Here is a 12,761-nt window from a genome sequence, read left to right as displayed (position 1 = left end):
CATGGTAGATTTTTCAAAGAATTAGACAACAGCTACATTGATACAAAAGCTTCTCACTTATGGTTAACAAAAACAAACATTTTTGCAGAAACTGAAGGTTTCATTTTTGCAATCCAAGACGAAGTGATCAACACGAAAAATTATACAAAATACATAATCAAAAGTAATAATGATGATCTTTGTAGACTGTGTGGAACACAATCAGAAACAATTCAACATCTCATTTCTTCCTGTCAAGTGTTGACTGCATCAGATTATAAAGTTAAGCATGACAATGTGGCCAAAATAATTCATTCTCAGTTAGCTTTTAATTCTGGCCTAATTCAAAATAAATCACCTTACTATAAATATAAACCAGATTCGATTCTAGAAAATAATAATTACAAACTCTATTGGGACAGAACAGTTTTAACTAGTTTGAATATAACAGCTAATAGACCAGATATTATTCTTATTTCTAAAACTGAAAAACATGCATTTTTAATTGATATTGCAGTTCCAAACACTCACAATATCCAGAAGACTTATCAAACAAAAATTTCTAAATACATGATCCTTGCTAATGAAATTAAAAACATGTGGAACATGAAAAAGGTCAAAATAGTACCGATAATCATTTCCGCAATTGGAGTAGTACCAAACAATTTAAAACTTAATCTTGAACTTTTAAAATTAAATTCAAATTTAATTATTGAGATTCAAAAAGCAGTCCTCTTAAAAACTTGTAATATTGTTAGGAAATGTCTCAATATTAACGAAATTCATAATAACATAAATAATAATTTAATTAATAGTAATTCATTAAGTTGCGAGGCGGAAGATCTGTAGTGACGCTAGATTGGGAAATTTAGGGGGTTTTTCTTACATTAATCTCATTTCAAACAATTCATCAACATCATTACTTGATAGCAATATCCGTAATGGTGAATCTTGCCTGACTGCAGGTCTAAACCGCCGGGTCAGTGGAGTGTAAAGGTTGTGGAAATTATTTGTCAGGGAATTATGTCTTGCATAACCGTCTGTCAAATGGTTTCTACTTCTTTTGCCGGGTCAAATAATAATAATAATGAAGGTCTTTATCATATGCAAGAAATAAAAATTAGTGATAAATTTGGAAAGAAACTGACAAGAAACCTCATTAGAACTTGCTTTAGTTCTGAGTTCAACTGATATTACAGAAAATTTATGAGAGTTAAGTTTTTACAAAACATTGCACTTTTTTTAATTGTTTATTGCCGTTTAAATAAAAAACAGACTTTATTCACATTTGACTTGTCACATTGCAGATTTATGGTTGGGGTTCAAATACTTACGGTCAACTCGGTTTAGGTCCTCTAATACAAGAGAGTCCCTACCCCCAAATTATCACAACTCTTGCTTTCAAAAAAATTGTCCAAAGCAGTGCTGGACAATACCATACAATTGCATTGACATCTAGCGGCGAAGTGTACACTTGGGGATGGGGTATTCACGGCCAACTCGGTCATGGTGACTGCGACAATGTCTACTACCCTAAATTGTTGCCGTTTAAACATAAAGTTATACAAGTGGCGGCAGGTCATGCACATAGTTTGATTTTAACAAGAGAAGGTAAACTGTTCGGATTCGGTTCCAATGTTTTTGGACAATTGGAGTATTGCCAACTTGATTCAAACAAATCCACTCGACCTGTTTTGATTTTGATTATGCCGGATATTTATACTCCTATTGAAAAAATTGCGACTGGATACTTTCATAACGTGAGAAATCTGGTAGTTTGAGTATTAGCATTGTTACTTGATTGATTTCAGATCGCTGTTCGTGCAGATCAAGACGTTTATACTTGGGGTGCTAGCCCCCAAGAAGTCAGAATTTTACAATCAAAGAATCTGCAGAAACAAAATGGTTTGTCGTTGAAAGGGCCCGATTCGTGGAAAGCGAGTGTTCATGTTTATTCCGGTGGTAATAAAAAACCAATAGAACAAGTCGTTGTTGGTTACAGACATTCAGTTATTTTGCACAACGGAAAGTTATTGTGGGGTAAAAACAAAGACGATGAACTTAGTCCCCCCAAACTTAATGATAAAGATAATATTAGTTTTTTTGCGCACAAGTTTATACATGTCTCGTGTGGATTAGATTACACTATGGCGATCGATCATGCTGGGAAGCTTTTAGCTTGGGGAAGCCCCTCTATGGCTCAGGTTGGTGAAAACCTTTATTTTAATGATTTGACCCTGAAATTTTCTAGACAATTCTCGGACGCTCTCTAGATGAAGACAACAAAGCTACAACTGAAGGCAAAGTCATTGTATTTAAAAATACTCGCAGAGTGATCAAGTTTCCCAATAATTTCGATGGAAATACGGATAATTTTCCAGTTGAAGTTCCGGGATTGCCGTCAATGGCCATAACTTTTAATCCCTCTGACCATAGGTCATTATTTATTAAAAAATACGTACCTTACGCTGTATTGCAAATAGAGAACGATCAAGACTTTGATCAAACGTTCAAACCTCCAACAAAAAACACATCACCACTTAATTTTATTCAAAACATTCCTAAATTTAAATTCGGACAAAAGACATTACATTATGCTCTCGAAACGTATCATGGATTTTACGATTCAGAGAATGTCATGTTCAAGTGTTTGGATATAAATAATTACCAAGGTGCTAGTAAAATCGCGATGTTGAATGGTCATTTTGGCGATAGTTTGGGATTTCAATTGACGGCTTTTAAAAAATATATGGATTCGTGTGATTTGGATTTAGATTCGATTTTTGTAAATAAGGAACAGTATGATAATATTAAGGAGAAAGAACAGGACTTTGTCGAATTCGTTGTTAAGAATATCCAAGAGGATTTTGGAGAGAAACATTATTTAAATTCGCCGGCACACATTTTCAGTTCAAGTTCGTCTCTTGACAGCATAAGACAGTGGGGTGACGATGTGGAACATCAGGGCGGCCGTGAGAGTCCTTGTGAAATGTCTGACATAGGAGACATCCGAGAAAGTATGAGCCATTACGTACAATCATTAAAAAGTAACGATAATTCACCTCCAATTACAAGTGTTTCAAAACGAGTCTCAGAGTCAGACAGTATTAAAAAGAGAGTGCTCAACGATGAAGAATTCATAGACCTAGAAATAAAAGATCAAAGGACTCGCAAAGTAATAGAAAACGCATCGAAATTGATCGAATTTTATATAAGAAAAATTTACGTGTCTGAAAACCATATTTTAATGCAGAACGCTTTAATGAAATGTATCGATTTTTGGTTAAGTAATAACTTGCCGGTTCCTATTTTAGAGAATGTACTTTTAAAAAACATGGACAAGTATTTTTATCCTTTGTCAATCTTATTGTTTTGTAAAAATTTCACCAATGGTTTGGACGACGAAATTATCAAAGAAAAAGGAGATTCTGCGGGATTTTTAAAGGAATTTTCAACTAAATTTTGCCTTCATCTGTGTTCTATGGTGTTAGAAAATGTCAATAAAGCGTAATCGGCCAAAATTTGACCGACCCATTTTCGTGTTTGCTTAAAATGTGTGGTGACACAAAAGTAAAGTTCAAAAACGACAACCGTATTTATACTAGTCTTGATTAGATCTCATTTGATGTGTAGTCATTATGTTTAGTTGTCTTCCAGGTTTTAGAATACATGATGATACATTACAGTTTAAGAAATTGCATATTTTTTTTGTGATAACGTTTCAGCTCAGAGCTAATGCACAATTTATATAGCATCACATCAATTTCGTTATGTAATTTTAGTAAACCCATATTTTATGTATTTGTGCAGATATTAGGTAATATGTAGGTCTTCAAATGTATTTTCAATAAACTTATTCAAACACAAAATATCTTTATTTAAGAAAAATCAGTAAAAAAATACAGGTCATGTTTAATCAAAATCAATGTCTGGCAATGAAATGTTATCAATGCTTTCTTCGTTATCTTCGTTAATCTCATAACTGTCTTCTGATTTAAGGAAATACTCGATTCTAGGTATTTTAATGAACATACTAAAATCGGATGAAAACTTTGGAGGAGGGGTCTTTAACTCCTTGTAGCCGCAATATGATTGTAATATGTTTAAAGTGTCCTTTTGAAAAATGAAATTGGCATCAATGTAATCATCTAAAAATAAAAAATATAAGATTTTATTATAAATACCAACGTACTCCGTGAAAACCGTTTATATCCTTAGAAGAATAAGTGTCATATAAAAATAAATCATCATCTGTGTTGGCCTTCTCAAAAATTGTCTGATTATCAACTTTTCGCTCAGGTTTTTTCATTTGGGGCTCAGATTTCAAGCTTCTAACAACACCAGGCGAATTAGCATTCACGGTTCTATCAATAAATGGTTTTCTTGATAAAGCGTTTGTGGTTCCCGGCTTTTTTACCACACTTCCAACGTCTAAAAAACGACAGTTGAAACTTATCAGTTATTATAAAGAATAAATTACTTACTTTCTTGCGAGAAAACGTGGATTGCTGGTGAAGAAAACATCGAATTCATGTTCAAAAAGTACTTTTCTTTAGCACTCACAAAATGCAGGTTTAAATCCACTTCGAAGCTTCAATATAATAATATCACTTTTATGATTTTTTTTTTATTTCTTTCCAACTGCCATCTACTGGCTCTTGCCAACCTAATAAGTTTGACAGACCCACGTTAAAAAATTTAAATGTATATCAATTTATTACTTATTTTTTAAATGTATTAGTATTATAAAAATCGGGGTTATGCTTATGGCATTTTACAGTCTAAACAATAATTTTATTAGTGAGAACTACAGCGTAAAAATTAAATTACTTTGGCGTAACTGTAGACGATATCAGGCAAGCTGTAGACACTTCCACTATTAGGTTGTTAACATCAATATAACCTAACAATTTTCGTTACGTTTTTACACGTTTTATTCTACATTCAGGTATGTTTTCGAGTTTAGAATAACCGTAGTGTTGAAACAAGATGTTTTAGATAATTGAAACATGGCCAAGCATCACCCCGATTTGATTTTCTGTCGCAAGCAGCCGGGGGTCGCTATAGGGAGGTTGTGTGAGAAGTGCGATGGCAAATGTGTAATCTGCGACTCGTACGTTAGGCCCTGCACATTAGTGAGAATTTGTGACGAGTGTAATTACGGTTCTTACCAAGGCAGATGTGTAATTTGTGGTGGTCCAGGTATCTCTGACGCTTACTACTGTAAAGAATGCACAATTCAGGAAAAAGACAGGGATGGTTGTCCAAAAATTGTAAATCTCGGTAGTTCAAAGACAGATCTCTTCTACGAGCGGAAGAAATACGGTTTTAAGAGACGTTAAAGTGGTTTCTATGTAATAAATAAACAAATAATTTTATTTGTGTTTTTGTGACAGCCTGTGCTGAAATGGTTTACCCTCATTCCTACAGAACTGAACATAGCGAAACCAGAACTACAAACAGTGTGTATGGAGAGTACTATGCCCAACATCAAAGTAAAAAAATTCCGATTCAACCTGAACTTCTAAAGATTATCCAATTTATCGATTCTCACCGTGGCGGATTTCTCAAAGATTTGGCCGATGCTGTTATGATCAAATCAGTATCAGGGAATTTAGAATACAAAGATGATGTACAAAAAATGATTGATTTTACCCAAGACTGGCTTTCCAGACTTGGACTAAAATATGAGCGTTTTAACATTGGGTTTCATGAACTTGGGGGACAAAAACATAGACTGCCAACCATTCTTTTGGCCTCTTTAGGACACGATCAACGAAAGAAAACGCTTTGCATTTATGTACATTTGGATGTTAAAGAACCTGATTCAAGCAAATGGCACACAGATCCTTGGACTGTTAACCAAATCGGTAACTCAATTTTTGGCTGTGGCGTTGCACAAGGAAAAGCCACTTTAATTCATTGGTTTCACATTATTGAAGCGTTTCAAAAAACTAATACTGAATTTCCGGTTAATCTAAAATTTATTATTGAGTCAATGTATCACTATGACAGTGTTGGTTTAGCTGATTTTTTGCCATTGAGAAAACATGATTTTTTTGTCGATATTGATAATATAATAGTTTGTGACTGTGAATGGATTGGTGAAAAGCGCCCTTGTATCATTTATGGTACAATTGGGGTAATACATTACGATATATTTGTCGAAAAAGTTTCTGGTTCAAAAACTGATCCTCGTGATGACATGGTTAACATATTTAAGGAAATTGTTGACGACAAAGAACATATTTTGATCCCGCATTTTGACGATATTGTTTCGCAAATTACTCCAGAAGAAGAGAAGATGTATGAGGATATTTGTGATTTTAACATTGATGACATCAGGTACATTTTTCTAAAGAATTATTTGTTTCAATTATATAGAAATTTTAGAGAGAATTTGCCCAGTTTTAAACAAAAGTGGGATAAAGTAAAACTCTTAATGCATTATTGGAGATTACCTTCAATATCTGTTGGTGAAACGGAAGAATGTACTTGTGAAAAGAAAGATGTGGACATTGTTAAAAGACATTTTGTTGTAAAAATAGTTCCACGTCAAATTATTAACAGATCAGTTAATCTTACAATAAATCACATTAATAATGTAGCTAAAAAACTTAATATAGAGAATAAAGTCACTTGCGAGGAGGTTTCTTCAACTAGATTTTGGCATGAGAGTGTCGCTAATCCTAATTACCAAGCTGCAAGAAGGGCAACAATTCAAGTAGAACTATTTGTTTTTACGAATCAATTGATTTTAAAGATTATTTTTAGATTTATAAAGAAGATCCGAGCATGATTAAACATGATAAACCTATGGTTTTGTTAACTATCCTTGACAGAGTTCTGGAGAATAATATTCTTCTTCTGCCATTGGTTACATGTGGTTCTAATGCAGGCATGGAAAATGAAAATATAACTGTCCGAACCTTTTATGAGAGTACCAAGCTTCTGGCTGCTTATTTATTTCAATTAGCAAAATCATAATATATGCAAAATTAATTGCGGAAAGCGTTATTTTATTGATTCTTTTCTTTGTTTATCTGTACAGTCAAACTTCTTTTAAAGAGTTTTTTTAAAGGCTATTTTATTTTTGTTATAAGTACCTAAAATAAGGACGAACGGTTATTGCTGTTTCCGGACGAGGCGAAACCGAAGTTTGGGTGTGCCTAATTTCATGCCTAATACCTTCCTTTAAAAGGTTCTTTGTGTTGTTCCGTTTTTTTGCAAATCACACACAAAATGTTTGCAAAACGTAAGGAATTTATCGTTTTGTAATTTGCCAGGAAAGGAACGGTGTCAATTTTTAACATTTGTTGGCGGACAAGAAAAAATTATATTCGACATATTTCGGGATTTTTTACAAAAATTGCCTGTATTATGAATTTTATTCGAATTAAAATTTCCACCCTGAATAAGATCGAATTATCGCTTCAGGTCCTTTATGAACTATTTCGTTATTCCATAGTAGCTAAAGTCTGTCTATATTTGCTTGAATTTTATGGTGCAAGAGAGGCAATGAACGTCTTAATTGTAAAGGTTTGTTTTCTTGGAAGTTGCTTCAACGGCCAGCTGGTTGCTTTGGTAACAATAGCCTTACAACCACACTCATTAAATTCCTGATAACCTAATTTGGTAAGTCAAATCCATAAAATTCAATATAGACAGACTTTACACAGAAACATTTTTCTATACAGGGTGCTCCAGAACTCGCGCCCCAGAGAAAAATGTAAGGTAAGAACATGGAAAAATTCCCGAGTTATGAGAGTTTAAAATTTGTACTTCGACTCTATTTATTTCTGTTAGAAAAATAATTTTCCAAGTTTTTTTGCAACAGTCTATTAGAAGAGGATACAAAGAAGCTGTATCCTAAATTGTAACTCTGTTCAATGTTATTTTGTGGCTTTTATTGGCAAAATTTTTGTTCCTTTACTAATAACTGTAAAAAAACATATATAAGATCATCAGTATCATTAAATAGACATAAAAAAATGTCAAATGTCACAAAATAAATGTCAAATTTTTTTGACAGATAGAATTTTTTAAACATTTTTTACATTTTTTCCATTTTTCTGGTATCTTATCTAACTTGAAATTTTTCAATTATTTAGTAAAGGGACAAAAATTTTCCCAATAAAAGCCTCAAATAACATTGAACAGACTTACAATTTAGGATACAGCTTCCTTGCTTCCTCTTTCAATAGCCTATAGCAAAAAAACTTGGAAAATTATTTTTCCAACAGAAATAAATAGAGTCAAAGTGCAAACTTTAAACCCTCATGACTTCGAAATTTTTATAGATAAAATTTTTTTAACATTTTTTCCATGTTCCTGGTATCTTACCTTATATGGCATTTTTCTCGGCGCGAGTTCTGACGCACCATGTATTTTTTCTGTATGAATATAATAAATTATGTCCTCTCTTGGCTCAACTTTAACACAAATTTTCTTTTTACTGAAAAATCACATATTTTGTGTCCCCGGATAGGTGAAACGATTCTTGTAAAAGACAAAGAACTCCCGATTTAAATTTTTATTTTTTGAGGTTCGTCTTCGCTTGGTTAAAGAATAATTTCTAACATGATTTTAGTTTTTAAAAAACAAATATGCTTTGAAAATTTTCAGAAAATCTATTTTTTATACAGGGTGTTAAAAAAAGATTGTAAAATATTTCAGGAGGTATAGACCAAAACAAACAAAAAAGTCTTAATAAACATGGGTCCGCAAAATAACGGTTTCGGAGATATCGAAAATTATTCGTTTTTCTGTAACATTTATTTGCAATCTGTTTAAACAAAAGAGCTTCTAGTAACAATTCTAAAAATTTTCACATTCGATATCTCCGAAACCGTTACTTTGCCATGTTTATTAAGACTTTTTTGTTTGTTTTGGTCCATACTATTACCTCCTTAAATATTTTAGAATCTTTTTTTAAGACCTTATAGAGTAGGTTCAGTGTCATTTTTGTGGCAAATACACAAAAAGTTGTTCAGAATCAACATCTAGGCCCCTATACCAAATATTAAAATGATCAGCAACTATGATTTTTTATTTTTTTCCAAGATACATATAGTTAGTTATGCTTTTTAGTAATAGATTTTAATCTTTTATTTTGCTTTTGGATTTACTCGTAAATGATTTGTTTTCTATTTATTAATAACCTCATGCAGGTTAAACTTTTGTGTGAACTACGATTAGCACTGTAAGATGCCGTTTCCATTGGGTTTTATTGACGATTGTGGACAGCGCTAATTATCAGCATCGAGGGTGTTATAGCTTGGAGATGATGGGACGTACGGCCGGTGCGAGGTGGTATATGTAATTATGGGCGCGGACCTGTGGAGATATCTTGTCACGATTGTGTTAAGTATAGTGTTTGGTACACCAATAATCGGACTAGTGGTCCAGAATCCGGTTCTTCGCAAATTGACTGTAGAACCATGTTGGTAGTTTATTTGGATGATTGTAGTAGCGATTGGTACTTTATTAAAAATACCCGCTTGATCGGAATACGGAATTTAATATGGATGGATACAATCCGGTCATGGTAACCTCAGCGAGCACATGGTATTATTTCTTCGTTGCAGAGTAATTAATCTGAACCATGCAAAAGCCAAGGTTCAGCTTGTTATTATCGGCGAAATTAGATCGGGGTGTTTGCTCGCATGATTTGCTAAAATCTGTTTGGCGCTTGTGATGTATTGCATTTTGGCGTTTAGGGAAAACGTGTTATCGGGATTTTAGGAATTTTTAGTTAAAATATTTGTGATCATACTTGTCTACATTTAAAAAAGTACACCGTCTGTATGAAACCAGAACATATTATTAAAAAGTGATTTATATGAGCGTAATTTGCATTTAATTTTAAATTAATTTTAAACAAAAACATGCGGTGCGGATATTACGTTCAATGTTAATTTTTAATGAAACTATTTTCTTTATTCAATTTTACACTTAGGCATGATTGATTTCAATTTGTACTTCGCCTCTCTTATAATAAAACTTAATAATTATTATTGTTAATATATCATTAGGTTAAATTTTTTATAGGAATATTTAAAGAGTAAATTCATTAATATGCATAAGGTAGATAACACAATAACGTCTTTATACGTTAGTGTTACAATAAATTATCATTTTTATCTTTTGCACTACTTATAATCCAGTCACTGAACGAATTACAGAATGCATGGTTGTTTTGTTTCTCTTTTATGATTATTATGTCAATTTGATATTTTAACATTTCCTGTTTAAAAACAGATTTTAGTTGTTTATTTTAAATAATATAAAAGGATTAGTTGAGAAAGAAGCATTGCTTTGTACAATCTTTAAAAACTCAAATTGTCAAAACTGCAGTTTCACGCATCACTGGTACAGTTGGAGACAAAATACTTTGGTCGTCAATGTCACTTGAGTGACAGTAAATTATAAAGCATGCTTTAGGACTGCTAACCTTATTTTTAGCTAATATCAATCATAGTTGACAAGTTGTATGTACATATTTTTGATAGGAAAATATAATAGATGTCATTAATTTGAAATTGTCATTCATATTAACGTTAAAGTTTGAATTACATTAAAATGTCAAAAAAGTGACGACCAAAGTATTTTGTCTCCAACTGTATGTATAACTTTTAAACACCAAAGTGAGCAAAAGTATGTTATTTAGCTATTAAAGTGGCAATAAAATGATTATTATCCACAATCACTCTATAAAGAGACTTTATTCCACACTTTAGATGCGTATAAACTACCATTTTATCTTATCCACTAGTGGAATAATGCAACTTTATTCCACTGTTAGTAACCAGCGCACTGCGTAACAGCTTACTACGTTTAACGGAGAGCACATTTGGCGTGACGTTTAAATGTCAGTTTAATTTTTGTTTGGAATAATTTGGGCCTGTGATTGTGGATAAAACGTTATATTGCAGTCGAGTGTTCGTCGCGTTTTATCCACTTAAGAATCATTCTTGCTTGGATAAAACGCTATCTAACATTCTTACAATAAATAACTATTATTATTATTAAAATTTGACGTGACAAAAGAAGAAGAAACCATTTGGCAAAAAATTATTCAAGCTCAAGACATAATTTTCTGACAAATAATTTCCACAACCTTTATACTCCACTGACTCGGCGGTTTAGACCTGCAATCAGGCAAGATTCGCCATTACAGATATTGCTATCAAGTAATGATGTTGATGAATTGTTTGAAATGAGATTAATGTAAGAAAATCCCTCTAAATTTCTCAATCTAGCGTCACTACAGATATTCTGCCTCAGAACTTATAATGAATTATTATTAATTAAGTTATTATTATTTATGTTATTATGAATTTCGTTAATATTGAGACATTTCCTAACAATATTACAAATTTATAAACGGACTGCTTTTTGAATCTTAATATATACATTTGAATTTAATTTTAAAAATTCAAGATTTAAATTGAATGGTCCAATTGTTCCACATGATTTTAATTTTATTAGCAAGGATCATGTATTTAGAAATTTTTGTTTGATAAGTCTTCTAGATATTGTGAGTTTTTGGAACTGCAATGTCAAGTATGCATGTTTTTCAGTTTTAGAAAAAAAGGTGATTTATTTTGAATTAAGCCAGAATTAAAAACTAAGTTAGCTTAGCTAACTCAGAATGAATTTTATAGTACGATGCAGACTTGGAAGGAAAAATTAGATGTTGAAATTATTTAACTTATTTTTCATTATTTTACTATCTTTTCATTTTGTGCAAATACAGACTGGATTATAAAAAACGCCCCAAGCCACAATACCATTATTTTTATTAAAGATATGACAATACTTGGAACAAAGTAGCACTTTGCACAGTTTATTGTTTTTTATTTACATTCATCGAGCGTCTACCTCAAAAAATTTCTCATAATAAAATCAACTTTGATCAAAGAAGCATTGTCGTATTTTTAAAAATAAGCAAGTTATTGCTTAGGGCTTTTTTATCATTATTTTCAATAAAAAAAATATTTTCAAGAAAAAACACGTCGATTAGGATCACGAGATGGTCGATATGTTTGTGAATCAGGGTTTATTGTATTTTAAAAACTAATATCCTTAGTAAGACATCGTAGGTAGAAAACGTGTTTGAAACTGCTGACCTAAGAAGTTGCTTATCTTGGCAATAAACGACAGTAACGGTTATTGATTAATAAACTTTTATTCTTCGACACTGTCAAAATTTACGCTTTTTCTTCCGTGTAAGGAGAAGTTTTGACAACTGTTTGGCATTTCTTAATACGGAACGTCAGATTATTTTTAACAGATTTAAAACAAGTTTAAGCCTTATTGAATCTAATTCTAAGAATAAAATGTTGTATTCAACTCGTTTGAATGTAAATCGGACGCTTTATTCCACCTCGTGGAATTTCACCCACTCCGTCCGATTTACACTCAAACTCGTCGAATAAATAACTATTACTTTTGTTTTACTTGCAGTAATTTTTAACTGCATGTTATATACAGGGTTATTCATAAATATGAAGCAATATTTGAACCTCAAAAATGACCTATAAAATGATGTTAATTTAAATAATAACTCGTGTCCTATCTCTACTGATAAGAATTTTACAGCCCTCGGAATGTGGGTATGGAAATTTGATTTTTTTGTAATAACTTTTGAACTATTTGACCAAATATTATAAAATTTGGAACATTTCTTTGTGACAACATACCTTTTGAACTGGTAATCACGAAAACCGGATACATCTACTCAATTTCCGGTTACAGAAGTTGCAGGTCACATTTTCTGT

General features: G+C 32.1%; 4 protein-coding genes across 4 annotated transcripts in view; 3 read left to right on the top strand and 1 right to left on the bottom strand.

Moving 5' to 3' along the window:
* The window catches only part of LOC123010663, a 10,506-nt gene extending 6,658 nt beyond the window's left edge, over positions 1-3,848 (top strand). The window contains exons 9-11 of the mRNA XM_044407737.1: positions 1,287-1,739; positions 1,791-2,183; positions 2,231-3,848. Of these exons, the coding sequence (XP_044263672.1) occupies positions 1,287-1,739; positions 1,791-2,183; positions 2,231-3,490 (2,106 nt within the window). The 3' untranslated portion in view covers positions 3,491-3,848. The remainder of the gene's footprint in view (positions 1-1,286; positions 1,740-1,790; positions 2,184-2,230) is intronic.
* Positions 3,836-5,302, bottom strand: LOC123010683. The gene is made up of 4 exons (XM_044407759.1): positions 5,151-5,302; positions 4,464-4,645; positions 4,183-4,410; positions 3,836-4,127 (listed from the first exon to the last, which is right to left on the bottom strand). The coding sequence occupies exons 2-4, from the start codon at positions 4,510-4,512 to the stop codon at positions 3,892-3,894; spliced, it is 513 nt and encodes a 170-aa protein (XP_044263694.1). The 5' UTR covers positions 4,513-4,645; positions 5,151-5,302; the 3' UTR covers positions 3,836-3,891.
* On the top strand, positions 4,668-5,357 carry LOC123010692 (PHD finger-like domain-containing protein 5A). Its single transcript, XM_044407770.1, has 2 exons — positions 4,668-4,927; positions 4,978-5,357. The coding sequence occupies exon 2, from the start codon at positions 4,989-4,991 to the stop codon at positions 5,319-5,321; it is 333 nt and encodes a 110-aa protein (XP_044263705.1). The 5' UTR covers positions 4,668-4,927; positions 4,978-4,988; the 3' UTR covers positions 5,322-5,357.
* On the top strand, positions 5,341-7,062 carry LOC123010673 (cytosolic non-specific dipeptidase-like). Its single transcript, XM_044407747.1, has 3 exons — positions 5,341-6,324; positions 6,373-6,703; positions 6,754-7,062. Exons 1-3 carry the CDS (start codon positions 5,387-5,389, stop codon positions 6,964-6,966), a joined length of 1,482 nt encoding a protein of 493 aa, XP_044263682.1. The 5' UTR covers positions 5,341-5,386; the 3' UTR covers positions 6,967-7,062.
* The last annotated feature ends 5,699 nt before the right edge of the window (positions 7,063-12,761 follow it).

Source organism: Tribolium madens, unplaced genomic scaffold (assembly GCF_015345945.1).
Source record: "Tribolium madens isolate multiple individuals breed KSU strain unplaced genomic scaffold, Tmad_KSU_1.1 Scaffold_19;HRSCAF=116;Tcas5.2_LG9, whole genome shotgun sequence".
NCBI lineage: Eukaryota > Metazoa > Arthropoda > Insecta > Coleoptera > Tenebrionidae > Tribolium > Tribolium madens.
This window is presented reverse-complemented; position numbering and strand designations above follow the sequence as displayed.

Bases quoted from the DNA above. Each gene is read 5' to 3' on its own strand.
- LOC123010673 (XM_044407747.1), top strand. From the start codon at position 5,387: ATGGTTTACCCTCATTCCTACAGAACTGAACATAGCGAAACCAGAACT. The intron at 6,325-6,372 runs GTACATTTTTCT...TAGAAATTTTAG, and splicing joins TTTAACATTGATGACATCAG to AGAGAATTTGCCCAGTTTTA. The intron at 6,704-6,753 runs GTAGAACTATTT...GATTATTTTTAG, and splicing joins CAAGAAGGGCAACAATTCAA to ATTTATAAAGAAGATCCGAG.
- LOC123010692 (XM_044407770.1), top strand. From the start codon at position 4,989: ATGGCCAAGCATCACCCCGATTTGATTTTCTGTCGCAAGCAGCCGGGG.
- LOC123010683 (XM_044407759.1), bottom strand. From the start codon at position 4,512: ATGAATTCGATGTTTTCTTCACCAGCAATCCACGTTTTCTCGCAAGAA. The intron at 4,411-4,463 runs GTAAGTAATTTA...GTCGTTTTTTAG, and splicing joins CCACGTTTTCTCGCAAGAAA to ACGTTGGAAGTGTGGTAAAA. The intron at 4,128-4,182 runs GTTTTCACGGAG...TTTTATTTTTAG, and splicing joins TTCTTCTAAGGATATAAACG to ATGATTACATTGATGCCAAT.